The 25,062-nt window shown below is 49.2% G+C and overlaps 1 protein-coding gene and 1 long non-coding RNA gene across 7 annotated transcripts in view; one reads left to right on the top strand and one right to left on the bottom strand.

The window, feature by feature from the left end:
* Window positions 1–9,939, top strand: part of NBEA (neurobeachin) — a 288,718-nt gene extending 278,779 nt beyond the window's left edge. For all 6 annotated transcript variants that reach the window (XM_076067457.1, XM_076067460.1, XM_076067458.1 and 3 more), the window contains 4 exons: window positions 3,736–3,837; window positions 3,950–4,146; window positions 4,478–4,629; window positions 5,531–9,939. In XM_076067457.1, the coding sequence (XP_075923572.1) occupies window positions 3,736–3,837; window positions 3,950–4,146; window positions 4,478–4,629; window positions 5,531–5,630 (551 nt within the window). In that variant the 3' untranslated portion in view covers window positions 5,631–9,939. The remainder of the gene's footprint in view (window positions 1–3,735; window positions 3,838–3,949; window positions 4,147–4,477; window positions 4,630–5,530) is intronic.
* Window positions 1,728–3,766, bottom strand: LOC142924744 (uncharacterized). Its single transcript, XR_012941822.1, has 3 exons — window positions 3,679–3,766; window positions 2,056–2,163; window positions 1,728–1,926 (listed from the first exon to the last, which is right to left on the bottom strand). It is a non-coding gene; the product is annotated as an uncharacterized LOC142924744 (long non-coding RNA).
* Window positions 9,940–25,062: the final 15,123 nt, after the last annotated feature.

The raw sequence follows: 25,062 nt of genomic DNA on the forward strand, positions 1-25,062 counted from the left end.
GACGGCAAGCCCAAAGTTTGTGTAAATTCTGAGAGACCACTCACGTGGGCCGCGACACGGCAGACGAACACGAAGAGGCTTTATTAAATAATGTAATCTGTGCGTGCAAAAAAAGGCAAAAGGAGCAAAAGAAAAATACGAAGGAAGTAAAAAAAAATGCCCTATCCTTGGCAGCCAAAAAGCGCGGGGGGTGGTGGGAAGGGGGCGGGGGGGGGGGCAGACATAATTCTCCGGCACTTCCTGGGATTTACTCATTATAAAACAAATTGCTTGCAGCTGAGAGTGCTGCCCAGGCTGGGCTTCCCTTGGCGCGGTCCCCTCAGCCGGCCGCGTGCACACAGGCGATGGTTATCGCGGTGCGTGTCGCCCATTAGGCCACGCGGCGTGAGTGAGTAATCCCCACCACCACCACCACTACTGCCCGCTGCGACAGCGGAGGTGCCGTGGCCCGCGCAGCCGGCTTCAGGGCCGACGGGAGCGCGGGTTTGTTTCGTCGGCCGCGCTCGGGAGTTGGAAGCCGGCGAGCTGCCAAATTTGGATGGAAAGTACCCGGTGTTTAAAGAGAGGCAACTTCTCGGCTGCAGCACTGGCTAATGTGAACGGTTTTTTTTTAATTTGGCGATTTAAAATTGGCTGTGGTTTTGCATGTTAATTGTTGAAATGAGGATGAAAGTGAAATTGTAGTTGGGCTTGTTTTTTTTCACGGTGATAGGATATTGAAGTGCATGAAAGAGAAGCTGAAATTGTTTGCAGATGTCTGCCGCGTCCTGAGGGCATTAAATCTTCATTATCAGTTGCGTGAGCAGCATTCGCAGACAGCGCGTGCGATGTCCGAGAATTATTATTATTTATGAAGGGGCGGCAGGGAAAAAAACACGCACACATGGCAAAGGGCTACCTTACGGGTCACCTCATTCAACACGAGTGCAGATCTCCTCAGTCGGAATGTCCTTGGGAACGTGGCCCGCCGGAACGGGAGGACACTCTCGCTTCGCGATCTGCTGCCCCGCATGTCGGCGTGCACCACCACAGAGAGAGAGAGAGGGAGGAGGGCTCGCGGTTTATTTTCTAATCATTAGAGCGGGGCGGCAATCAGCTTGCGAGATGCAACAAAAAGCGTTGACCGGGACACATGATCTCGGAACTCGAAAGGGGCAAAATTGCTTCCATGCCGGGTGCGCCCCCCCGCCCCCCCCGCCGGCTCTGGACAACCCTGAGAACCTCTCGGCACGCCGCCTCCATGGCTCCGCACCGATTGAAGCGCTGTTTTGGTGCGAACGTCCCCCGCCGCTGTAATTGCTCTGGAGAAGCGAGTGTTGTTTTGCTCGCGCAGAGCCGAGATTCGGAATTTTTGAAAAAAGCCAAAGAGAGGAGATTGATAAACAACGTTGATCGATGTTGGCTGATGTGATGACTTTCGCTGCCAATTAATCGTGGAGTTTTTTTTTTAACATTGCTGATAAATAGCACCGCATTGATAATAAATATACACGCGCGTACGTTACGGTATATTTTTTAAGCCATTAAATTGATTAAACTTTTATGTAACACTAACATCAAATATCATGTCAGAGATTTAGTCAGTAAAAACAAAATCCAATGTAATGCATCAAATTGTGAAATGTAATGCGCCTGTTTAGAGTTCAGTCTCAGTGCCATGAATCACAGAAAGCAGTCTGAACGACTTGACGGGCAATCTTTTGGTTAAAATTAAGACACTACCCGTGTGGGTTATCACAGTTGTGGCGCACGACTGTACGCCGTGTTCTCGGCTTGTACCCGGCGTGTCCTTCGGCATGATGTCCGACGTTTCGCTCCACGTGCCGGGAGCATCTTCTGAAGCACGTGCGGCGACACATGGTGTGGCAAATTGGCCCGATGCTGCGCCAAACAACACGCCGGTGACGACCCGAAAAAGTCGGAGCGCTAAAAAAAAAAGGAAAGAATTAAAGAAAGGCAAAAGGACCTGCTTGCAATTTAAATTCAGGAGCACTGTTTGTATAAAAAAAAAAGTGGTAAAAAAAAGGGCTGCCATAATTGCCTCTGAACTCTTACAGATGTTGTCGCGCGTTCCTCCTTTCTTGCCGCGCTGCCAGCACAGCGCTGTTTGTTTGCACACTGAGTTCACTTTTCCACGACTGGGAAGTCAGCCGAGAGGGTGGCCTGGGAGAGAGAAAGAGCGGGGGGGGGGGGGGTGGGGGCGGGGGAGATTTTTGCGCTCGTGAAGAGTTGCACGCCGTTTCTTTTAGGATTACAAACTTAGCGCCGTTGCTACGCATCACTGTCATCACCCTGTGGCCCCCGTGTGGACTTTTTGGGCTTATGAGCGAGTGCAAAAAAAACCCGCGCCATAATTCTTTCCCGCTTTGATCGGTCAAGCTTGCTCACAGCCCATTGGGTCTTGCGCCGTTCTGTTTTAGCCGCAAATTACTTTGAAATGTCATTGGCGTTAAGTTATGAAATTTGCATGGAGGTTAACGCACATCTTCAATGAATTGGTTTCTAGGACTCCATAAGTCAAGTTGACCAATATTCTCATGCCGTAAAGTTTTGAATCGGTGTCTCGGCTGCTATTTTGCAGAAATATTGTTTTTGTTTTCTTTTGTTTTGAGTGTGATGATGCCACATTGCTCGGTAGCGGTCTCCTTGTTATGACAGCCCCTTCCGTGCACAAATACTGACACTTGTGATTGACTAATGATGATTATGAACTCAGGCCACGTACAAAGTAAATGCTAGGCATGTAACAATGCGTAGTTTTATGAACTGAAATGTATTCTTACACTCACAATCGTTACATCACATGGTTTGTGTAAGAATATAGAATTTAAACCGTATACAAGCAGTATATATTAGATTTATCCTAATTGAGTGAACAGAACTGTGCAGACGAGATAGAAAAAAGTGAGAAACGATACAAAACAGTAAAAATAAGACAAAGAATGGCTTCTCAACCTGTATTACGATCGCAAATCATGACAATTTATCAAATTGCTTGGCATTGGAGTGGAGCAAACGAAATGATACAAACCTGGAAAGATAACAAAGTGTGCAGATGAGATGGCGTCAAGAAGGGAAATAAGAATGAACTCTTGCATCGAATCGTCACCACAAACTGTGTTGGTTCGACAGACCGCGATTAGGATGAATCGCTACAAGCCTCGTTAATTCATGGCGACTTCGTCTTGAAAGAAGCGCAGGTGTTTGCGATGACAGAGTGAGTGACCTGCATTTGTGGTGAGAGAGAGAGTGACCTGCGTTTGCTATGACAGTGAGTGACCTGCGTTTGCAATGACAGTGAGTGACCTGCGTTTGCGGTGATGGTGAGTGACCTGCGTTTGCGGTGAGAGAGTGAGTGACCTGCGTTTGCGGTGATGGTGAGTGACCTGCGTTTGCGGTGAGAGAGTGAGTGACCTGCGTTTGCGGTGATGGTGAGTGACCTGCGTTTGCGATGACAGTGAGAGTGACCTGCGTTTGCGGTGAGAGAGTGAGTGACCTGCGTTTGCGATGACAGTGAGTGACCTGCGTTTGCGATGAGAGAGTGAGTGACCTGCGTTTGCGATGACTGAGTGACCTGCGTTTGCGGTGATGGTGAGTGACCTGCGTTTGCGGTGACAGTGAGTGACCTGCGTTTGCGGTGACGGTGAGTGACCTGCGTTTGCGGTGACGGTGAGTGACCTGCGTTTGCGGTGAGAGAGTGAGTCACTCGGCCGCCCTGCTCTGCGTGTCTTCCAGGAAACATGCGCAGCCCCCGCGCCATCCTGACGGGCCACGACACGGAGGTGACGAGCGTCGCCGTGAGCACCGAGCTCGGCCTCGCCATCAGCGGCTCCATCGGTAACCTGTCTCTGCCCCGCTCACGCCACAGCACTGCGACGATGATAATAACAATGACGACGATGACAGTGATGACGATGGATGTCTTCGTCCTCTGCCGTGTCGTGAGCAGGGAGCCCCTGCCTCATGCACACCCTTGCGGGCGAGCTGCTGCGTGCGCTGGAGGGAGCGGGCGCCACGGCGACGCCGCTCCTGCTCGCCATCTCCCAGGACGCGCTCTGCTTCGGTTACTACGACGACGGGACGCTGCTCAGCTTCAGCGTCAACGGACGACTCTCCGCGCGAACGCCGACCGGCGACACCACACGGGTGAGCGTTGCCCGGTTCCGGCCTCGAAACGTGCACGCATCATTGCTCACTATGCAGGGCACTGTGGGTCCGTATAGTGTCTCGTTGCAACTGCATCTAAAGACTGTACAGATAGTGGGAATATTCATTTTATATGGAGGCAGCCATACGAGTCTATTGGTCTCTGTGTGAGTACTGTATTTGGGTCTTGTGTGCGAGTCTGTGGGTCCCGTTAATGTTGCAACACAATGTGAGATTAATACGCAATGCAATCTGGGTTCCGATGGCATCGAAATGCCGCTTCCGTCTCAATACGACGCGTCGGACCCGAACGCTTGATCTCTATGCCCAGGCCATGGTGCTGAGCGCGGATGGGCAGTACGTGCTGACCGGGGGGGACAAGGGAGTGGTGGAGGTGTGGCGTGCCTACGACCTCGCCAAACTCTACACCTACCCCATGTGCGACTCGTCCGTCAGGGCCCTTGGCCTGTCCTATGACCAGAGGTGGGTGACGCTCGAGTCCAGATCTCAACAACCACAACAGGGCAGCTCTCTCTGTGTGCGCCGATTTCAATTGCAATTTAATGGTTGTCAAAATCAACGACTTTTTTCCCCCCCCATGTTAACAGCCTTTCCTTTGCCACGTGTTTTTGTGCCTTTAGGTTTCTTACCCGAGGATGGTTTTACTAAACCTGCTTTCACAATTCACATTCAGTGAATTTCTAGCGTTGCCAAGATACGGTGTAGTTGGTAGAGCAGTAGGGGTCTCCTAATCCTGAAATCTTACATCCACTCACCCCATTACCATCACCTCTCCAGAGTGCGCAAAACAAGCACCGCATGGTAAAGCTATGGCGCTTAGTTAAAATCGGCAGTGGTCGTCACATCTAGATTACTCATCGAAGTGTGGAAATGTGTATTTCCATCTCTGGCTTTTATTTCACATGTATAACCATATTGCACGGAATGCGCTCGATCGTGGAAACCAGGCAGAGTTGAGCCTGGGTGGTTGGTGCTTGGTTGTGTGACTACCATGCATAACAGGCGTTATGGATCCCGGGGCCAGGTTGGGGAGGGTGGGGGTAACAGATGGCAGTACATACAAATCCGTTATTGTACTTCTATGCTTCCTTCCTTCATCAAACCCCCACATTGGCCATCGTGGTGAAGTATATTCGAATGAGCCCCACCACCTGCATGGCATGAGAAGGCCCTCATCCACCTGTGGATTGACAAGAGGCTGTTCATGTACATAGAGATGTGCACTTTCAGGAAAACATCACGTGACCTCACAGACGATTGCCAGTGACACGGCCCGAGGGAGAGATGTGGCAACTTTATGTTTTATGTGGGTGTGCGCGTGTGTAATCGACGGGTGCTTACGCACTTTGGACGTGTGTTGCAGGGTTGTGATTGCGGGCATGGCGACGGGAAGCATCGTTCTCTTCCACATCAACTTCAACCACTGGCACTGCGAGTACCAGGAGCGCTACTCCGCGCCCTAGCGAGCCCCGCGCCCCAGCCGCCCCCACCCCCCCACGGCTGAGATGGCACCACCAAAACCACCCCTTCCCTTCCCTTCCCATGCCTGCTGGTGCGTTGCCAGTCGGCTCATCCCCGTCTCTCCCTACCGCCGGGGACTGGGCACGAGGCTCATGTCACACGTCTTGACGAAACGTTTATTCTTGGAATCAATCGGCGGATCGATCGGGTTAATTGGTGTTTGGTTAGCGGCACGCCCCCGGCCGCGACTGCTTGAGTGGGCAGTGGCGTCAATGCGTGGCGGTGATTTGGAAAGTGGAACTCTGCGGGGGCTTGGCGGTGGCCTCGGTACGAGAGCGGACGTAAACATTTCACAGCGAGCGGTTCGGGTTTACACGAGAAGTGCAATGTGGGTCCTGCACAACACCGTCTCGCTTTCATTTCGTTCTCTCAATTGTCGTCGCGTCCTCGTGCTGCATCATGCTACTGAACTGGTGCTCTTGTATCCCGCTCGAGCTTTTGCCCGTGGCCCCGGTGTTTTGCTCGTCCGTAAATCGCTCGCTCGAAATAATCAAACGGCGCAGACGGGCGGCATTCGCGATGACGGGTCGCATCAGCCGGTGATCGCCGGTCGTTTCTGTGCATGATCACCGGCTGGACCAGACTCGCCTCGTGAGGCTCAATGCAGTAAACGAAGCTGCCTTCGTCTCTTCGCCTGCGCTCTTTGCGGCGTCCCGGGCCCTTGGGGACTGGGATGCAGGTGGCGTTCTCTTTAATTGAGGCACCATCGATGTAGTCGTCTGTGGCCTATTATAATCATGCAAGTGTGATTCTTTACCCGAGTCATTGGGAGCAACAGAAGTTTGAGGATGCAAATAAAATCAAGATGTTTCATGCAACCTGCCAGTGATGTGTAGAGCGTAACCTCAGTTTGGATAAATGTGTTTCTTCGTCTTAATTAGCGGTGAAATCGTACCACGTAAATATTTATGCTAGAATATTTAATTTCTTTCAGGGTAGGGTGGTTGGGGGCAGTTATTTCTTAATTGATTGTTGAATTAAATAGGTTTAAAAACACATCAATGAAGTAGAAACTGTTGGAAATCGTTCTCACCTAATCTCCTGCACATCGCCAAGATCCATTCCGTCATCGTCAGGTGTGGTGGTGCCCTCACCTGTAGCTCACCGACAACCCCAGCGGCCTGGGAGGCGGGGCATTTATGGAGAGATCATGCGCACCACACTTCTGTCTGCAGGGCAGAGATGATCGTACCGCCTGCGGACCGATCTGTGCCGAGTTGGAGCATCATCCCGTGATTGTGTGTTTGGGGTTTTTCTCCAGACCCCTCCGGTTTCCTCTTTTTATCAAAAAAAAAATGCTAAAGGAATTGAGAGGCCACAACTCTCAAGCAGCACCCTCACGAAAAACCATTGTTGAGACTCGGTGAAGCTATCCTCGATACATTTAAATAGAATAATATTCACGTGTAATACACCACCAGTACCTATCTGTTCACATGGGTGGATACACAGTTTCTGTTTTTTAGATTGTTTGTACTTAAGATGGAAATGTAATCGAATAACTGATGTCTCTTACCAACCATGTAGAGTCAATGTACAGCCTTGCCACGCTGTCACACCATCGTGTTACTGTAGTTCCGACGGTTACATGAGTTTAATGCGACATTCCGAAAGCATGTCCTGTGTTTGACAATCGCTTAAAACTTGATAAGGAGGTCTCTTGGACATGTCGGTCTTCTCCACTTGGGATGCACTTCTTACAAAAAACACTTTCCCGACGAACATTCGATACCGCAACTAACAATCATGCTTAGGCCTCGTCTCCCCAAGAAAATACGCAAATGCATCCCATGGAAAAAAAATGCCTCTACTTTCGCCGTGACACAGTCGCCCACCCGGAGCCGATGTTTCGGATGGTACAATGTACCCGGTGGTACCGGGTTCCCGTTTAACCTCCCCCTTCCGCGCACCCCCCCCCCCCTCCGCGTGTGAGTACAGCATTAACTTACATAGCTGAATTCAGAACGGCAGGGCCACCCTGCTCATTATTACCCTGGGCTTGCATTTTTTCTTCTTAAATTTTTTCAATGGCAGCATATTAAATAAGGTGCGCCTTGTCTTCACTTTCACTCTTTTGCTTAGTCGTGTGGTTTTGTGCCTTTCCACCCCCCCCCCTCCCCCCGGCTTTTTAAGTGTACCGTGTAAGAGCGTGCCTTGCAAAAAAAATGTTAAGTATAAAAAAAATCTAAAAATATAGTGCTACGTAAAAAAAATGGTTGACGTTTTTCTAACTCGTAACCTCAAGACTGGAGTACAAAGGGATTCTTGTTGGCCATGTCTGCCACCGCTGCTGGAGTTGGTTATCTATGCATAAGCCAGCACTGAGCTGCCTGCTGGGGGTTTAACGTGTGGCCTCAACTTTGCACGCTCAGGCATATCAGAACTCGCGATTATTCGTTGTTGGAAGGTGAATCTGTAACAACTAATCGAGTGACGACCTCTGCAACGTTTGGTATCATTCAAGAAACATTTTTCAACGAGATTCTCGTTAAAACGACGAAAATTCGAAATTCCCTGCACTGATAATGGCTTCATTACCTGTATCAAGCAAGGTGGTACATGCACACATGCAACACATGTGCACACACACGCACACAGACATGTGCGTGCATGTGGGGGTTAAGTGAGCATTGTGCTGTTGGCATTGAAATTCCCCCCCCCCCCCTCTCTCTCTGCGTCCCATCATTTAGCAAGTGCTGCTAAGGGACGAGTTGGGGAGCTTATAAAATATTGACTGTGGCTCTCTACCTGCGAGCAGCTTTGCAGGCTCGCTGCGCTGACAAACTCACGGTCTCACACGTTTTGTTTCCTGGTGTTCCAACACCGAAGCCCTTCGCAGCGCCGAGCCAAACTCTCCTCATGCAACCGTGCTCTAGAATCAGTTCGACAGAGCCTCCGAGGCAGTTTGTGATTTCATCTTTAGTGGACCCTCCACGACAGGGCCCTCGTGTCACCCGGTTGCAGTGCGTCGCTTCCCCTGGCGCTACGGAACCGTTTTAATTAGCGGAAGACGCTGCGGAGAAACGGCGGGCCAATTTGCGCGAGTGTGGCATGACACCTCCTTGACGATTGTCGCTGAGAGTAAAATTAGCGATGCCCGTATTCCGCTTCTTGGCGGTCGGTTTGAGCAGAGGGGAGCGGAGGGATTCATGGAGTCAAACTGGCAAAAAGGGTCACGTGCATCTGTGCATTGTTTTCATGAGCAGCGTGATTTGTGCACCAGTGGTGCCTATTAAAACAGATGACAGAGCCAGGGCAAATTCATCTCGCCCACGGCGTTAGGATCAAAATGCGTCTTCCATCGCCGGAAAGACGCGAGCCCTCGTCGCGAATGCTTTCTGCTCCACACGTGGTCGGCCACACCACGTGAATCTAAATCGAGGCAACTGAATGTACACACTTGTACAATTATACATCTAAATTCTGAACTCAATTGGCCACGCCCGTGCGCAGGTGACAACATAAATGCAGACTGCACGGGATGCCTACCTTGCCGTGCATCCAATTGCCTATTCCCATGGATCATTCAGATCTAGCACAAAGGCAAACTTGACTGCTGAAACACCCTTTTTCCACTGGAATATTTGAGTCATGCCAGCAAAGCACAGGTGCTTTTCCACTGAATTTTAGCCGAGCCTAACCAGAGGCAGAATCTTACCATGCTACGTTGACTTTGCCAGATATATAATTTTGGCTCATAGCCAAGCCGGGGATACGGGTCGGGTTAATTGGTTCATTCATTGCAACGTGTCGTCAGCGGCACGGATCAGATTCTGCAGTGGAAAAACAACCTTGTGCCTCTTCGGCCACGCTGGATTGACTCTGCGTGGTGCAACACCGGCGTGGCTCGGATGTACAGTGGAATAGAGGTAATGGAGGTGGCTGTTGATGGGAGGAGAACACTGCTGCACGAGTCGGTTGCAAGAGGAGGTCCGCCGAGCGCTGCCGAGGTCCCAACTCCCACGATGCCTTAACGCTGCCCGGGTCGTCCCCCGCGCAAGTTCGTGCTGTTGTAAACGGTGCGTCACTCGAATTGTAGCGTGATGCTCGGGAGTTTGTGCCTTCTCCGAATCTCCATGTACCGTTGCGTGTTTTTGTACGGTGGGTGCATGTCTTTTAGGTGTACATATTTTTTTTGTTGCCTCCGCTAATTCTGAGCGCGTGCTGTGAGTTTCCGTCGTTGGCTGTTGGTGGTCTTTGTTGTAGTGGCGTTGAATTCCAAATAAAAAAATATATATCTTTGAAGGGTTATATTGTGCTGTGGTATCCATTCTCATTACTAACCCGCACTGATCAATGTGGTGAACTGTGACTGGCGTTGTGAACTTTGGCAAATCCCGTGACCAATAGATCAAGAGCACGGCGGGAAGGGCTTTAAATTATAAAGTTAATGTTCTTGTTTTGTGCTGGTGATTTTTTTTTTTATCTGATGGTATTTTTCTTTGCTTCACATTTCACCTCCCATGACCGACACGGCTTGGGGGGGCCTTCATCAGCAGTGGATTGACAACAGGTAATACAATTAGGCTAAAACTCTTTTTCCAGAATTGCCCTTGGTACCCATACAAGCAATTTTTTTCTCAAGCACACAAATGTGGCATTTGTGCTAAAACACAAAATATGGAAATGATGTTCCAATTTGTGGCCCACAATACTCTCGGTTCTTTCTCGTTCTTGCCTCTTTAGTCTATCTCCCCGGTTACTCCTCCGTTACATGCATGGCGCTCTGAGATCCATTGCTTAAGGGCGCCTTTTAAATCTAGGTTATTATCAGTGGCCGTCTTTAGCAGGAATCAAACCGGTGACTTTTCATCCGGCTCGGTGGTGAGCAGATTTAGTGGTTTGGCCTCCATCTGCTGTTGCTTCTGCCCCCCCCCCACCAGGTCATCACGAGGCTGTTCTATTGGTTGCAGTGGTCACGCGAACCGATTGCTTATGATGTATATCAATTTCAAATGTATTCTTCCGCGTACAATTCGATGTTTTATCTGGGCAGCCACCGATTAAACCGGATTTTTAAGTGTATCGAGTTGATGGTCTCACTCGGTCACCAATGACTGAATATTATCGTCAGAGTATACTTGGTTTTCCACTTAAGACTGAACAAATGTCTGTTTGATTCAGTCAACAAATACTCTTTGCAGGGTATATGAAAGGTGTGGCCATCGTGTGGATTAGGGGGCCTTCTGAAGTAGTTCTGTGAGAACATTTTCTCGAGTTCTTCTCCGACACAGGGTGACGGTACGCTGCTGGCTCTGCAGAGTTCTGAATGGAAATTTTCTCATCTCATTACAAAATGGCAAAAGTACGATTCGACTCGAACTTGGAGAAAAAGTAAATACTTTAACGAGGGAGAACTGAAATTTTAATCGATGAACCGATTGCATTGCTGCATGCGTATGTCCCCCTTGCCAGCAGACGAAGGGGCCTCGCCCGTCTCTCTTCTCACCGTGTTGCACAAGCGTCGAGTGCGCCCTTACACCATGCCCCGACGCTTTGAGTCGAGGCTCTGATTGGTGTCCTTCATTGAGAACAGAGTTTTAGTTGGTGCATTAACAGCATTCCATTACAAGCCATTTTTCTCATAATTGCCATATCTGCAATGTTGTTCTGAGAAATAGCTGTGTGTGCCGTGGGCAAATGGTTTGTCGTAAAATTCACCGTGACATTCCCATTTTTAAAAAAAAGCCACATTTCCTTGCCATTGAGGTGTTTTTTTTTTATATTCTACTTCCCTCAATATCATGGTAAGCAATTTATTACGTCTCAAAATTCTACCAATTATTGCCTCATTAACAACACGAACTGCAATTACTGGCAATGTAAGTGGCTTAATTTTCGAAGGAAAAGTTGGGGGCGGGGGGGGGGGGGAATGTGGGGGAGCGGAAAGAGGCAGGCTAAAAATGAGAAAAGGTCATCAGAATTCTGCCTTGACAGTCACGAAAAACCCAAAGGCTTGGAAAACCGGGGCCACTATTTCTCGGTTGTTAATTTGAGCCCAGCGTAGAAACTGGACACCTGAGCAGTTCCTATATAAAAAAAAAAGAATCAAATAAGGCTTGGTGACAGATTGTCCATCTTGGCTTGTGCCTCGGTGGCTCGTGAAACTGCACGTAAAAAAAGTGTGGTGGTGACATGGTGTGTGTAATTGGTGAGAGCGTGCGTAATTTACTACGGCTCAAAAAAATAAAATGAAATAAAACAAGGAAAAAGCCACCCACATACTCTCGAAAAATTGGCTCTGGTTTTTTTTTTATGCACCAAACCTGCCTGTTGGTGTGTGGCTTGGTAATTGACAGGTCTACAGCAGGATTTCAGGCGGTCACTTCACCTGTAATCCTCTTCAGATATTTTTAAGAGGAACAAAAAAATTACCAGCAAGGTTCTAACTTCGAAAATTATTATTGCGCTTTCATTACGAAAAATTTAGTGAAATTACTTGTGTTTTTCGATAAGACTTCGGTCGACAGACGGGTAAGGAGAAGCTTAGCGTGTTTTTTTCTGTCGTGTTCCAATGTGATCTTAACATGCTTACGTATGGATTTATTTTGTTTACATCTTTGGCGCCTTGTTGCCCTTGGTTTAGAATTTTTAATAGGATTCCCCTCTGCTGGGTTCACTGAGGCTGAGAAGAAGCCACACAATTTCAAATTTCCTTTCCTCAATTCGAGAAGAATAATAACTCTGATCTGCTTCATTTTGCGCCTTTGGACCAGTGCTCAGCCAACTGTGTGATTTAAAACAAAATCCCGTGCATTCCATGTAAGGCGCCAGGTTAAGGCACCCACTCAAGACACATCATCTACAGCTGTCTGTGTGGAACCAAATTGAATATTAATACACTAAAGGCGCGGGACAGTAATGGTCATTGTGATTTACAAAAGTGTCAACGCAAATATGACATAAATTGGAATGCGGCTGACGTCGGCAACTCTGGCAGTCCTTAAATTTCGTGATGTGATTATCTTGCAGATGACGATCGTGAGGACGGTAATGATTCATGGCTATCAAGGGCGTGAATATTGTCAGTGACTGGTGATGCCTATCATGATTAATAATTGATAGGTTTATTCAGTTTCCATCATGTCAGAATATTCATACACTAAATAAGCTCATATGAATATTGATGGCGAATTATACGCTTTCGAAAATCCCAAAAGATATAACAGGTGGTAATTATTATTATTATTCATTCAAGTTGACATATGCAAAAGCTTGTAGGTACAAGCATTAATGCCGGCCAAGTTACTGACATCTATTACCGTACACGCGCCCCACACTGGCCTAAATCATGCGCCGTAAATGAGACTGTCGCTGAGCCGCGATCTCATTACAAGCCACAAAGGGGGCCTGGAAAAAAAGTCCCTTCGTGTAACGGCCTCGCTCACACAAGGGGAGGGGAGTGGTGGTGGTGGTGGCGGGGTGGGGGGAGGAACTCGCCACCGACTTCTCTTTCCAATTACGCGCCCCTTGTCCGGCCGGCCCCTTACCCAGGCTGCAGGGCTCCTCCGAGCCCCCCTGGTGACCGTGGCGTCACCTCATGACAGCGCAGCCGATGGCCACCGGAGAATGGCCGTTTGTGAGAGGTTGGATTTTAATGGTTCGTCCGAGCGTCAATATTAGCACATTTATGATATTTGCGACAATCAACTTTATTCACTTGGGTTTTTTTTTTATGCAGGCGCTTCGGGCTTGAAATGCTGATTCTGCACAATGAAGCAGATTGGATTTGATGGTTTTATGTTACTGCTACTGGATTTCAGAAAGTAAAAAAAAAGACAATACATGACTTTGCAGGTCATTAGGGCGAGAGGGAATGGCCTCATTGACGAGAGAGTCCCTTATGGTGTCTTATGGTCGTGGGCTCCGAATCCATCACACACGAAATAAAACGAGATCCCAGATGTCTCATCACTGAAAAGCAACCTCATGGTTTGAATTTGGGTTTTAGGAAGCCTGCAATGGAACAAATGTGCTGTTTTCAATTTTTCTGCACCTGCCAATGTTTACAATGCTTGTCACATTAAAATAGATATTTGACAACAAAAAAAATTTCCATTCTATGTAGAGTTAAGCATATTCACATGGCTTATATAACCACATTTCTCAGTTGGGTCAAAAGGCCCTTTAATATACATGGACGAGCTACCTCAACATTATAAACGGCAACAACATGAACTGACTGGTACCCTAGCGGCCACTCACTAATGCTCCAGAAACGTTGTCAAGGGAGCACAAAAGAGGGCTTTAATGTTCTATCAGCGGTGCTTTTTCCCTGCTGTGGTCAGGATACAGACCCATATCTAAGCTCCGTCTAGGCTCATGACATGCATCATATCTGGCTTCGTAATGTCCCCACATTCGCATCCAGTAGATTTCTGATTTTTACAACAGAATAATAAATAATAATGAGGGCTTCATTTCAGCCAGGTCTGTCCAGATCAGCAAGCCAAAAAAATTATATAACTGCACATGGCAAGCAACATCCGGTATATTTTCTCATTATGCCTTTGGCTAACAGCACCGACTGCGGCCGACCAACTACCCGAAAAATATTGAAGCCCTGGCTTTGCGCACTCCTTGACAAGGTTGGGAGAATCTGGGCTCGTGCAGCAGCGTGCACTAATGGCTGGTAATTGAGGGCGGCGCACGCACACAAACACGCGTGCCAAACAGCTGGCACGCCGCTTGGCTCTCTTCAGTGCGATCATCGCGGAACGAGTCCCGCAGGAAACGTGTCATTTAGCCGCCCGTTCCGACGGGGCAATAAAAACGCGGCACTAAGTCGAGGTAGCTAATTGTTAGGGTGCTTCTTTATGGCTTCGGAGAGCACAACTCCGTCCACGAGTGAAGGGGGGGGGGGGCGTGCGGGCCCACTTTGCCATCGCAGTATTTCAGCGCGAACGACTCTATTAGCATCGAATAACTGGGCGGTGGGCGGGGGGGGGGGTCCTCGTGGCCGTAAATAAGATCGTGCCGTTGGCACCGTCTCACGGGTTAGGGGGTGTTGCTAGGAATGCGCGCGCGCTTTAATAGCCACGCACACGTGCATTTAAAGTGCGAGAGGATTACGATAATTGCCGGCGTTTATCGTTTATAAGTTGCGACCGCCCTGTGCCCGGAATGCAACTATAGTGGTAGCCCGAGTGGTGAAATACATGTCTTATTTAGCAATGCAATAGGAATTGTAAAATAATTACCATGTTTTGAGATTAGTACAAAAATAAATGTTTATGTTGTTATTATAAGTGTCCCCAAGTCAGAGTTCCACCATGTTCGTGCAAGCATTGGGCATTCGTTATCCTGAATGAGTGACGGACACTCCACATTACTATGGTAGGCGCCCATCCATTAGTTACTCACCACTGCACTACCGATTAGCACGGTTGGCTACGTTCGGTGCGAAAGAAGTTCAACACACGTACAAAAGCAATACGTACCATTTACATCAATAGCAAAACAATGTCGCTGAAGGGAAATGTTACGTTGTTTTGTAATTAGGACCGAGTTTGCTTGGAGTGGGTTAGGCACGAGGTTTTGCCGAATGTTGTGTCGCTACGGTCGGGTTAGATGGCGCTCAACCCAACCCCTCCCCAGAAGCTGTGCAGCAACCAGATTAATCTGCCTTGCTTGAGCCCAGACCTCTGGTGCATATTGTACACAAGGAATTATGGAGGGGGGGGGGGGAGTAATAATCAATCAACATCTCCCTCTTGAGCAGTGAAGTGGCAGTGGTTTTTGATAGTGTGTGCACTGGAGTGCCTGTTTGGTTGTGGGTCATTTGGGATGTTTGTATTTGGAGGCAGGTGCATTGTGTGAAAGAGATTTTAATGCAGAACAATGATTTGAAGATTATTTTCTCCAATGTTTGGCCTTTGGCGTTCATTGGGTGATTCAGTAAAAGTGTACGCATTCATAAAATGTAAATGTTTTCATGCGTATTATTACAGTGCTGCTACTTGTTAGTACTACTGTTGCTCATAGAATGTTTACTTTACAGCATTAATTATGAAAAACATCCAAGCATTACCAAAAAGCAATAAAAGCACATAATTACAGCAATTTATACATGTCGTAAAATGTACCATCAACAATATATTTCATATATTATTTACTTCAAAACAAGGAGTGGGTGGGCTACGTTTGTAATGATGCAGATACAAAAAACAAATGCACAGACAAAAATAAAATATATAGGAAGCTCTCTCTCTCTCTCGATGGTCTGATTTTATGGCTGAGAGCTGTCCAGCGCGAGCTCGGACATTTGTGTCTCGGATACTCAGGATGGATGGACTCGGGTTATGGAGATGATTCTGTGGAGTGCTGGCCCAATGCCACCACCGGCACGAGAGAGAGAGAGAGAGGGGCTGGGGGGGGGGGGCTTCGCGACCAATAATTCTGGTGCCGCCCTGCCCGGAGATGGCGGTTTTATGTCTGCGAAGGTTGTAAAGCGTCGGCCGGCGGGGAAGAGTTATGGGACGGTGGGACAAATCCGCAACATGCGATTAGGCAGCTTGCGGTGAATAACGAGATAAAAGGATAATGCATGCGTGTGTTATTGCAGTGCCGTGCCGCGTGGGGCTAGCGTAAATGGCGCTAGCTGCGGTGATTAATGGCAGGCGTGCTGCGCTATCCATCAAGGCTGACGGAAATCAGCGTGTTCAGGAAAGATACCGGGAAGCTTCGTTCGGCCTTTCCTTGAATCTGCTGGGAAGCAGCAGCCCGTGTCCAAAAGTGGGTTATTTTGAAAAATTGCTTGGCCTTCTCTTTATAATGGCCTTGTTTCCAAATATCTCTCTGTTCATAGCATCAGTGCACGCGTTGGAGAGGGGGGGGGGAGCTTGCCGCTCACGTCACAGTTTCTTCTTCAATACAGAAACATTCCCTATTCTATTTAAGCGATTTTTTTGTACGTAATTCGTGTGGCAGCTTGCAAAATTAAACAATATAATCTGCCCATTAGCCTATGTAATCAAGCCCAACAGCAATGCATGCTCCAATCAGGGGGCGCAGGTAATGCGATATCATTAAACAGATGCTTCCGTAATAAAGGGTTTCACCGTCGTGTTTATGCGATGCCTTCAATTTCAAATGATTGGCCGTGGCAGGAGCGTTAACCTTGTTAAATGATCTTGTGCTGTCGATGATAAAACCCCTTTAGGAATCAACGGTGATTTGAGGGCCCCGGTGTATAGGGATCTCCCTAAACACCCCCGGCGTTCCGCGCACAATTGCTCCAGTCGGCATCCACGACCCGAAGCGTTCCCTGCCAAGTCGCCTATGCACATTGGTGCGCGGTCCACCTTCTTTTGTCAACCAACGAACACATGACAGCTGCGATGAGATACAGACCGCTCCTCTACTTCAGGAGATTGACAAACATCCTCCCATTGTCCACCGATTAACAGGTGTGTTGTTGTGGCTAGAGGTGGATAATTCGTAGAAAATCAAGAGATGGACACGGTCCACTATTTTCCTTTGAGCAATAAACAGGTGCGTGCGGTGATGGTTGTTAATTTGTGTCACCGAGCGGAGAAGGTCAGTTAATGTGAATTGTGAACTGTGGTGGCCCGGGGCAAATTTGACGCCCAGTGGCGTGGCTATCAAACGTGAAGGCCGTACAACTGCAACGGGGGCCTACGAGCCCAGAGGGGCCGGAGCGCCGGCCTAGAGAGTGGCGGGCCCCCATTTGCTCCTGCACACTAACCGTGCTGTGAAACTTGGTGGGACGCCTGTCGAAGCGTCGGTATCACGGGGCAGCAGGGATGGGCGAACAGACGACGATTAACGACGAGGACAACAGCACCACACCCGGGACTAAACCGAGCGTCGCATCAACTAGGGAAGTAAACGCGTGATGCCGGAATGTATCCCTGTGTCCCTTCCCACATTGAAAAATCCAGGTGGCCTCCACACCAGCGGCCTTTCCCATGGCCTCATCAAGGCACGCATGGGAATTTACGAGTCATCTGCATTCTGTCAGCAGCAGCAGGATTCCCCCAGCAACTCACTCATCCAACCTTCGACTCGGGAGCACTTGGCTGCTGGTTTGCCATGCCCACCGTCGTGAGAGCATCTATTTAGTCCGAGCAAATCGAGAATCACTGGGGAGCGGTGGCACACTGATTAGCACTCTCATCTGACAACCTGAATACAATTCCCCGGCCACAGCTAACATCAGTCCTAAGGGATATCTAAACCGGTCCTGGGCCGGTTCACCAACCCCATTTGTCTAGCAGTGCATCGACAAATGGCTATACATTTTTCGTGAGAACTGCTCTCAGTGTTTAATTTGTTGTCCTTCCCCCGTACCTCCGATTAGCACGGTTGGCTACGTGCGGTGTAAAAGAAGTTCAACATGCATGCATGCATGCATACACACATGGGTGGTTGTTGTTCTGTAAACTGAGGCTCATCTATGGATGTTGGGCTCTCGTGCAAGTACTTCGACTCAACTCCTTAAAGACAGGGAGATGTTCCCCCAATTTATTCACAGCCCCGTTGCAACCTGCAGCTATTGTACCAACCTGCCCATTGTTTGCCGTCTGACATTAACACAGTTTAATCAAAATTCAATTGCTCAATTATTCATAGGGAATTACCTCGTAGAAGAGCTCTTTAAAAAAGTTACAATTTATGTGGAGGGTGATTGTACGTATATTTTTATTTCTTAGTAAATCGTCCCAAGGGATTTTTAAGCGCACGTTTCGTCGATAATAATTGCTATTATTTTGTTTTACTTTATAAGTGAGCTGCATTAAGCTGCATGTGACCTGCAAGGAGACCCTGTCTGCGTTGCAGTTTATTGTTTACAGCGCGTGGAAACTTATTGATATCGCCGTGCTGGGCTTCGTCCTTGAGATCCGGGCTGCTGGGAAAGGTCTATTCCTGGTTTTTGCCAAAATCAATGGCCCACGAGTTACAGCAGGTAGCTATCCTGTGTCGAAACTGACACTGGGCGATGATATACCTCAACCCGGGAAAATAATTCTTTCCTATTACTGCATCTCATAAAATTCATCTCCAGCCCATCACAGGAGACACTGATGGAAAATCTATACGGTGGCCATATTGTCTTCGTGGACATTAAAAGCGATAGATATTTTGAATAACGTCCCAGTGCCGATGGTCAATGGCTGCCTGTCCACCGCACCGTATACTTTATTATCATAGCCATTATCAATCCACTGCTAGATGAAGGCCCCTCACCTCCCCCCCCCCACCACCAAGGCCATCTCTCATGGCACCGAGATATGGCACCGAGATTGCAGCAATCTACCTTTAACCCACGCAACAAAATACTAATTTATGTTGTCCCTTATCATCAGAAGGCATCTATGTCACTGCAAATGAATGGCATTAGCTGCAGTTCTTCAGGGAGCTGGCTGGGCCATCGCAAGCGTCTGGCAGATGAATGCACGACAGGCAACTTTTGTTTGTGGACGCGAGGCCACGGAGGGCTTTCGGGTGTAAACAGCGGTAGCCTCGGGGGCCACTTTACGTCGAACTTGACAGCGATGAGGCCGCTTTGGCCATCAAAAAGGCCCTCCCCGCCTTTATTGCCGATCGATCCTGCCCCGTGCCACCACTCCGCGCGTGCGCCGAGCCGACCGGAGGCGTCGGTGCAACGGCTTCTGTTAAAAAGTATCAATATCCCAGTTAATAGAAATGAAATAAATTTTTTAGGGCCGGAGCAAAGGTCGACACCTGAAAAATTGAGTTTGTCTGTGGAAGAGAAATCTCGCGCCTCGCTGCGAAAATTGAGGTCAAGAGGGCAGCCGTTTTGCGCGCGGCGCGACGCGTCCGATGAATTACAGAGTCCATTACGGGCCGGGCCTCCGAGCGGTAACATTAAATAGCTTAATGTGTCATTTGTAGCTCCTTCATCACGCCAGGGTGGCCGTGTAAGTGGCTGCATTCGAATGGAATTGCTTCCCGCGCGCGCAAGCTCTCATTAAAGCTACGCTGGGCACGGAGGGGGCTGATTGCGGGTTAGGGTGTCTGTGGGTGGTGCTGCCCTATCTCTCGCGCCCCAATTCCACGCCGCAGCGTATTTTAATGTAATGGGGTGCTTTGAGTAATTGGTACAATATACTCGGGTATAATTGAGTTAATTGCAAACCCAAACTAGAGGGGTTTTTTTTAAACCTCGTGGCGTTAACGCTCGCGGCCATCTGCTTCACCTTTATTTTATTTTATACCTACGCGACTTTATTTTATTTTATACCGACGTGACTTTATTTTATACCCACGTGACTTTACCGAAATAACCGAAGAGTATGCTTCACCTTTCTTGTGCAGTAACAGCGACGCGCGGGTTTGTTGGCACATCCATTCATAGCGGCCACGCGATGTTTTGGTAACGGAGCAGTTTTATTGACTATTTTCAGACAAATTGTGGCCCTCGGGCAAAAGCTATGTAAGCTGCGGATGGGTGGATGAATGATTCGGAGTGGTATTAATGCGGGTCTGGATGTGTGGCTGACTTAATACACTCGAGCTCAGCCAATGCATCACCAACGTAAAATGTGTCCGAAATAGTAATGAGTTTATTCTTTTAAAGATGCATTTTATAGTTCTATTCAGCATTTATAATGAAAAGCCACAGAAAAATAATCCCATCGTTATTACCTGTTATTTTAATCGACAATGTTATTGCTTTTATTGCACTGAGTAAGAGCGGTGACGCAGTGGTTAGCGCACTAAATCCAAACACCCGAGTTCGATTCCCTACCATGGGCCAACACAATTGGCGAGTGATATCTGAACCTGACCTGGGCCACCCACTTTACCAACCTGCATTGGGGACGGCGTGGTGAGGTATGGTCACGATCCCTCATGAGTGACTCGTGCGTGTGGTGGCCTTGATCCAGCACTGGATTGACAAAGGAGCGTCAATCTAAATCCATTATCACACTGCTCCATAACCATATTGTCAAGTGCTACGATGAGATAATGATATGGAGATGGAATCGGCATTACAAAACACGTCACCTCGCTACGCGAGCACTCGCAATATGTTAAATAATAAAAACGCGGGGTGCAGTTGTGGCACAGTGGTTAGCACAGTGCGCTGCGAACCCAGAAAAACTAAGTTCACACTAAACAAAGACAACGGTCCCCCATGTAGCCTTAACAGACTGATGGGGCAAGTGCTGTGAGCATCTATGAAGACCGGAACGGCACACGAGGGGGTTGGTGGACAGCACCACGCCCAACCCCCTATGTCTACCTTTTGGCAATGTTTACACACTGCATCAGGTACTCATTTAAGGCTGAGCCGACCTAGGGGAGGCCCAGGACCTGTTCAGATCGTCACTGGTGTTGGCCGTGAGCGGGAATCTAACCCGGGTTGCCGGGTTCATAGCTGCACTACCGCCCACACAACAACCGCCATTTGCGACCAAGTGGTGGTGACGTCACCACGGCGCTTGTACCAGGCTAGGTGCACGTTAAGGCCACGTGAAGTGTCGAACGCCCGCCGGCAGGAGGTCACAGGGCAGACCCAGCAGGTGCCATGGGTCGGCTGACTGAGATGACTGGGCCGATGCACCACCTGTGCCCCCTTGGTGTATTTTAGCCGCCCGGCACTCCGTTCATTGTTATGAGCGTTGCTCCTCTGCCCTCCGTTGTTGCTGGAGGGCTACTGCCTCCAATTGCCCAGTAGCAGCAGCGTCCTTCACGAGCTTCCTCCACAGAGGCCGATCTTGACAACACTGGTACCAGTCATCGGCAAGTCCACTCAGCTCCAAAGACAAAGGTTCCCCAGTTTAGCCTTCGGAGACTGTTGGGGCAAGTGCTGTTAGCAAGCACCTATGAAGGCCGGTACAGCACATGAGGGGGTGGGTGGCCAACACCATGCCCGGCCGCCTTTGTCTCCTTAGTAGCGATGTTTAAACACCGCACCAGGTACTCATTTTAGGCTGACTCGACCTAAGGGAGGCCCAGGACCGATTCAAATAATCGTCACCGGTGTTGGCCGTGAGCAGGAATTGAACTCGGGTCGCCAGGTTCGTCGTGCAGAGCACTAACCGCTACACTACAGCTCAGCTCCGCGCACACATGCACACACACACGCACACACACACACGTCCATGCGTTCGGCTCACACACACATGCACACACGTCCATGTGTCCGGCTCACACACACGCGCAAGTGCTAACGTGCCCGGCTGACGCCGTATCGACGAGCCCTGCTTGATCTATTGCCATTAGCGGCGCTGCATCATGAAATGCACAATTACAGCACATCACATGAATAAAACATGCCGCCACCCCACACCCCCCCCCCCAGCTCTCGATCCGTATGCCTGGGTATTGATCCCGGCTTACGGGAAAACCGCTGCGCGGCGAGCGGGGTTAGTGGAGGGGTGGGTTAGCTCGAGGGGGAGTTAATGGAGGCGTGGGTGGGTTTGTGGAAGGGTAGGTTAGTAGAGTGGTGAGTTAGCGGAGGGGTGGATTAGTGGATGGGTGGGTTAGTGGAGAGGTAATTTAGTGGAGGGGTGGGTGGGTTAATGCAGGGTTGTTTTAGTGTAGGGGCACGTGTTGTACCATTAACCCTAGACCCGTGCCACCACCTCAGCGTTTGACCTCCGAGCTGGCGGAAGGGCGACGCTGTGGTGCTGTCCAGCATCGCACCTGTCACCTCACCTGGAGGCAGACTGGTAACGCGAGAAGCACACAGAGAGAGTGTGTTTGGACGCTCTGGCTAAGTGTTTTGGTATGTTAACCCTGCAGGTGGATCAGCAGGTTAGCGAGGCTAGTATAGGCACTGGTGTTAGGAATAAAATGCGACCCCCTACCCAATTAGTTGGCATTCATAGCCCGATGTCTGGGCCCCTTCCAATCTTTGGCCATAGTGCAGCCTGCACACCGAGTAGCTACGCCATGGAAGTTTTATTCGCCAGTGTCACTGAATTTATGGTGGCGTATTGACCTTTGATGGGGGTGGAGTGGCGGCGCAGTGGTTCGGGCACTGCCCTATGAACTACGTGATGTAGGTTTGATTTCCGGCCAAGGCTAACATCAGTGATGAGCGGCATCTAAATCGGTCCTGACTCTCGACAACTTCATTAATCCGCACTGACCAGCGTGGGTGAGGGTGCGGTCGAACAACTCCTCGTGACTGACACAGCGTGGTGGGCTTCATACGGCCGTGAATTGAAAAATGGGATGAGCAGGTGGAGTCATGAAATCCGCTCATGTACAGGTGGCTAGGTGGATTATTACATTTCAAAGATCGTGAGAGATGGTGGCTTGGGGAGTCCTTCATCCAGCAGTGGAGTGGCCAAGGCTGATGGTGAATGTAATGACTCTTGGGGATTGACTGTGAGAGCATTAAACTTAGGGACCAAGGTTCTAGGGCCTGGGGAGGACAAGTGGAATAGAATATTTTTTGTGCAATTAAAAAAAATGTGTGCTTTACAAAAAGAATCAGCCAGGGTTGCTGCCTTCCCTGACGTATGTCTGCACATTTTAATGAGTTCAGCACAAACCTAATTATTTCTTGTTAAGCTGTTATAAAAGTGTCTGGTGTTCCCTTCAAAAGGCGAATTTGTCACTTCTAAACTTATACGTGTCAGACGTTGAGATTTTTCAATTTCACATATAACGTCAGTATCTTCCATGTTAGTCTGCCCCCCGTTGCATTGGTATAACATTTTAGATTCCAGCGGTTAATCACATTCTTTGGCTATAATATGAGGTAAAATACAATTATGGGAGGAGGCAGTGGCACACATTCCTGACTTTGCTGAGGCCGGCAGTGATGAAATGTGAACCAGTGTTGGCCACCCCCTTCACCAATGCACACTGACCAGCAGTGTGTAGAATGGTTTACTCAATCCCCAAGGCCGACATGGCACAAGGGGAGGCCTACATCCAGCAGTGGATCGACAAAAGTGCTCCAAGTTAAATAATGTTTTAAGTCCATGTCTCTTTTAGCAAGGGAGCCCGGATACAAAATTTTAAAGTAAACATGTCAAGTATAAAGAAACACATTTCCACAGTGTATTTAAAAGCACACACGCACACAAAGGGGAATTCAAAAGAAAGCAAATGAGTTAACTAATTTTTTTAACCATAACTTACAAGCAGTGAACTTTTAAAATATTTAAAAATTGATACATTACTCTGCAAGCTTATCAATGCGCCAAGAACGGGGGGGCGGGGGGGGAGTGGGATGTCAAACGGTACCGGCCGTCAGTGTCAGCATGCAGGAGCCAGGCCTCGTGCAGCACACAGTGGCGCGTGTCCACGCTCATCGTATCGGAGCAGGGCCAATCGATGGCCCTCCGGCGAGCGCGGTGGTCAGCTCCGCCCGGGAAACCATCAGTGCCAAGGCCACACGCTCCTCGCCGGCCTCCCACAGTTGTCTAATTGACGCAAACGAGCACTCAATAACATCCTGCTATCGTTGATGTTGGGGGGGGGGGGTGGCGGCGGGGGGTGGACGGGTGAAGGGATGTGGAGGAATGACGATGGGACAGGCAAGTTGATCGTGCCCGCAGCTCGAAACAAATGCAAACCGCAGCCACTCTCGAGGCGCTGAGGAGTCCACTCTGTGGCGAGTTGCATTATCGAGGGCTCCGCGTGAGGCTTCCTCTGTCTGGAGCTTCACGCCGCTTGACGTTAGCAGCCGGGTCGCTCGTAGGACCGCGTCGGTTAGGGCTTCGCGATTTCGCTTTGTTTATTCGAATAAAGTGGCGCTTTTTTTACCAAATATTCCTGGAAAAATGGATTGGGATGGATTCAATTACATGTTCGGTTGTGGGGAGCGGTGGTGTAGCGGTTAGCGCGCTGCGCTATAAACCTGGCGACCCGGGTTCGATTCCCACTCACGGCCAACACCAGTGACGATTATCTGAACCGGTCCTGGGCCTCCCCTAGGTCGACCCAGCCTCAAATGAGTACCTGCTGTGGTGTGTAAACATCGCCACTGGGGAGACAAAAGCGGTCGGGTGTGGTGCTGGCCACCCACCCCCTCGTGTACCGTTCCGGCCTTCATAAGTACTCGCTAACAGCACTTGCCCCTAATCTGTTAAGGCTATACGGGGGATCTTTGTCTTTTTTGTTCATGCATATATGGGGAGCGGTAGTGTAGCGGTTAGCGCGCTGCGCTACGAACCTGGCGACCCGAGTTCGATTCCTGCTCACGGCCAACATCAGTGACGATTACCTTAACCGGTCCTGGGACTCCCCTAGGTCGACTCCACATCAAATGAGTACCTGGTGCGGTGTGTAAACGTCGCCACTAAGGAGACAAAGGCGGTCGGGCGTGGTGCTGGCCACCCACCCCCTAGTGTACCATTCCGGCCTTCATAGGTGCTCGCTAACAGCACTTGCCCCAACAGTATGTCAAGGCTATAAGGGGGA

The sequence above is a fragment of the Petromyzon marinus genome, chromosome 16 (genome assembly GCF_048934315.1).
Source record: "Petromyzon marinus isolate PM22_M1 ecotype Great Lakes invasive population chromosome 16, UKy_Petmar_22M1.pri1.0, whole genome shotgun sequence".
Taxonomy (NCBI): domain Eukaryota; kingdom Metazoa; phylum Chordata; class Hyperoartia; order Petromyzontiformes; family Petromyzontidae; genus Petromyzon; species Petromyzon marinus.